General features: G+C 34.8%; 1 protein-coding gene across 1 annotated transcript; it reads right to left on the bottom strand.

The window, feature by feature from the left end:
- Positions 1-1,642: 1,642 nt before the first annotated feature.
- Positions 1,643-3,143, bottom strand: LOC129947522 (dnaJ homolog subfamily C member 25 homolog). The gene has a single exon (XM_056058111.1). It carries the CDS (start codon positions 2,932-2,934, stop codon positions 1,933-1,935), a length of 1,002 nt encoding a protein of 333 aa, XP_055914086.1. The 5' UTR covers positions 2,935-3,143; the 3' UTR covers positions 1,643-1,932.
- Positions 3,144-3,443: the final 300 nt, after the last annotated feature.

The raw sequence follows: 3,443 nt of genomic DNA, 5'->3' as shown, positions 1-3,443 counted from the left end.
AATTAGCTTTACAGAACTTAAAATTGTCAATGGTCAGGAATGTCAAACCTACCGAGAAGCATGTGAAGCTCGGCGACTGTTAGAAAATGACAATCATTGGGATGAAACTATGGAGGAAGCTGTACAATGCCGATCGCCAGATAAAATCAGGGAACTTTACGCTACGCTTTTATCTTCTTGCGGTCTTTCTAACCCTCAAACTCTTTGGAATAAGTACAAAGAATACATGGCTGAAGATATTTTATATCAACTGACGCAAGTACACACAGACATTACTTTCAATGAACATGTCTACAATAAAACACTAATTATAATCGAAAACAAGGTTTTTACGATGGTTGAAAAAAAATTAGATGATTTTGGAATGTCCAGCCCTCGACGAGACAATGTGGATGATTTTGATTATTGATTATGATTTCATAGCACTGCAACATCAAGTGGCAGAATTAGTCCCTCAATTACTTTCAAGGCAAAATCATGTTTTCCATAAAGTTTTACGTAAAATAGACTCCGGCAGTGGTGGACTCTTCTTTCTTTAGAATTCAGAATTATTTATTTTTGTTACGGTGAAATATATTTTAACATTTGTTGTTGCATTTCAATAAGCTTAATATGTGCTTATTGAAATGCAACAACTTGAAACTTCATTGTCTGTAGTAATTTTAAAAAAATTGTTGCAATAAAATTTAGTTATTATGACTCATTTCTATTATTATACCCTTACCCTTTATCTCTCATACTTATTTAATTTCTCCACTGCGGGCGAAGCCGCGGGTAAAAAGGTAGTATAAAAATAATGTTGAAAGTGGTTATTTTTAAAACTTGAGCAAATAGTTAACATTCGGATAAAAACGTAATTCTATCGATCAGTTTAATATCTATGTACTTTTATTCTAATTCAAGAAATGATTTAATCATTCATTGATCTTCATACGTTATGTATTTCCAATTCTTAGTAACAGCATACATTTTCGGAGGAAAAATTATTGCAAATTTTAACTTCAGTGATATTTAAGGTGAAATTTATCAGGTACTGAAACCTGTGGATACTTACGACGAATATTTCCTATCTTATAAGCACATGTACAACTTCTACTTCATCACCCAACTGAAATCTTAAACTTGTCCATAGTGTCTTCCTGTTAACAATGACTATCTCTTTTAACTACTTTATGATGTTCATCAATTGGGGTGAATGTACACAAAAAAGTTCTTTGGTTATGTTTAATTAAAGTGAATTGGTTTGAGTGCTTTATCAATTTCCATTGCAAATTTAAAAACAAGTTATAGAATTGTGTATGCTACATTTTGTTCAACAGAATCAAGTTATTCAAATATAATTAACCATGTGCTTTTTCATTCTAAAGTTTCTGATAAAAAAGTACAAAAAGACAAGATTGATGTTAGCCCAATAAAATATGAAACTACTGTTCATTTGGTATTACTTTCGTACCATCAAAGAATTTTTGTTATGACGATCAACTTCTCTATAACAATCCTGTACTTAAGTCTTGTTTTTTTGAGTGAATTAAAAGCTCCTCTCTTTTTAAAAATGATCCTTGTCTTGTTAAACCTATTAACGTGTATCTTTTAACGGCAATGTGCCCTGCGAAAGTTAAGAAAAATAACAACAAACACTCCAATTTGTAAAAAAGATATTACACTAAAATTGAGCATATTTATTAGATTGCGTTGTTATTTACATAAAAAAAAATTATTGGAAATATTTAAAACAAATTAAATTGTTGAAAATCAATAAAACTTGATCTTTTTTTCTTTTGTGCCTGTCCTAACACAACAAGCATAGAATGTGGTTCATATTTTAATTGGTTATTTAAATATAAATATAGAAATAAATAACTTGGTAGGTTTATTCTGTTAGTGTGGGATATAGCGTATGTTTTGGAAGAATGTTCTTTAGTAAATAAAACTTTAGTCTTCGAAGGTAAGTCTCGATGGGCCATGCTTTTTCATATAGCGACGGTATGACTTGTATCGTGCGTTCTCCGCAAGAGATTTCTTCATCTCCTCGTCCTGCTCCTCTTTCCATTCAAGGAAGTTTTCTTTTTTCCACAGCTCCAGTTCTAGGTATTCGTTGATTTGTTTATCTTCTAGTGATAGGAACTGATTCTGTCCCATATTCATGTTTCGTCGAATAATGTAGAGCTTCTCCTCTTCTCCATATGGCTGTTTGTTTATTGTGAATTTCCAAGTCCATTTGGCGTACCAGACGGCATATTTGAATATAGTGTACGGCAGTATGAGTAGTTGAATCCAAAGGAGATCCATAATGGATGGTTTGGCGTATCCGCCTTTCACGTCCATTTTCTCTTCGATTACTTTTCGGATTATTTTCTCGAGTTCCTCCTTTTGGTCGCTCTTCGGCAGGCGATTTCTTCCCTTTTTATTTAGCTTCTCGTTGATTTCATCTTTCGCCATGTCCAGAGCCCTGTTGCGATATTTTGGAACGGTTGCAAAGTACTTTATGGCCGAATCATAACGTTGCCATCCAGAGTAGTACTGAATGATGGAGATAATGGTCAATGTGACGACTATAACTATACGGACATCGACCTTTGGAGCCACACGACGGCGATAGTACCTGTAGTAATGGGCATAGTATTCGTTGGGATTGTCCAACATGTAGTCGTAGTCGTTTCTGGATTCATCGTCTTTGAGAATCTCGTAGGCAGTAGCAACGGCTTTAAATTGTTCCTCAGCAGTCTTTTTGGCCTCATCGCCGCGATGCAAGTCCGGATGGTATTTTCGGGCCAGGGAGCGGTAGGCTTTGGCTATTTCTTGTTTTGTGGATTCTCTGGTAACTCCAAGAACATTGTAACAATCCTGTGTGCCGCAATACAATCCCTCGAGAAGTCCCAGACATGCAGTCGGCAGCAGGACTACTATACAAAATACGACTTTTATGGAGAGCATCTTACTCTATTTAACAACTTCGGGAGACGACGAGAGTTCTTGGAATTCAAGCACATGTCACGTACCAAAATTGTTAAGCTATGCGATGACCTGGCCGTGACACGAAAAATTATTCGCAGACCGTCTGCTTCGGGTATATGAAGATTTCAAGTTGAAGAGCCACACTACGATACGAACTTCAACTTCAAGCTCAAGTCTTCCGCGTATTAAAAAACAAGTGACAGCAAATTGACAGTTAAATTCAGTATCCAGGGTTTGTTCGATTTGTTTGCTCTGACGTTAACAATTGAAAATGTTTAAGTTGTAAACATATTCACAAGCGACAATGCTGATTTCAGAAAGAATAAAAATCGTTAGAAAAATGTTAATTTTTTGAAATAATTGAGTTCCAATCAATGAAAACATACTTTAGTCAGTGTAGTTTTGTGATAGTACACCTTCAAACTTCAAAGATCTAGAAATAAATCAGAACTATTCATGCTTTATGGACGTTAATACAGCAGTTTTTT

This window comes from Eupeodes corollae, chromosome 2 (assembly GCF_945859685.1).
Source record: "Eupeodes corollae chromosome 2, idEupCoro1.1, whole genome shotgun sequence".
NCBI classification, from domain to species: Eukaryota; Metazoa; Arthropoda; class Insecta; order Diptera; family Syrphidae; genus Eupeodes; species Eupeodes corollae.
The sequence above is the reverse complement of the archived record's forward strand: the minus strand, read 5'-3'. Positions and strand labels throughout refer to the sequence as shown.

What these genes read in the sequence shown, in the direction of transcription:
- LOC129947522 (XM_056058111.1), bottom strand. Translation starts at nt 2,934, where the DNA reads ATGCTCTCCATAAAAGTCGTATTTTGTATAGTAGTCCTGCTGCCGACT.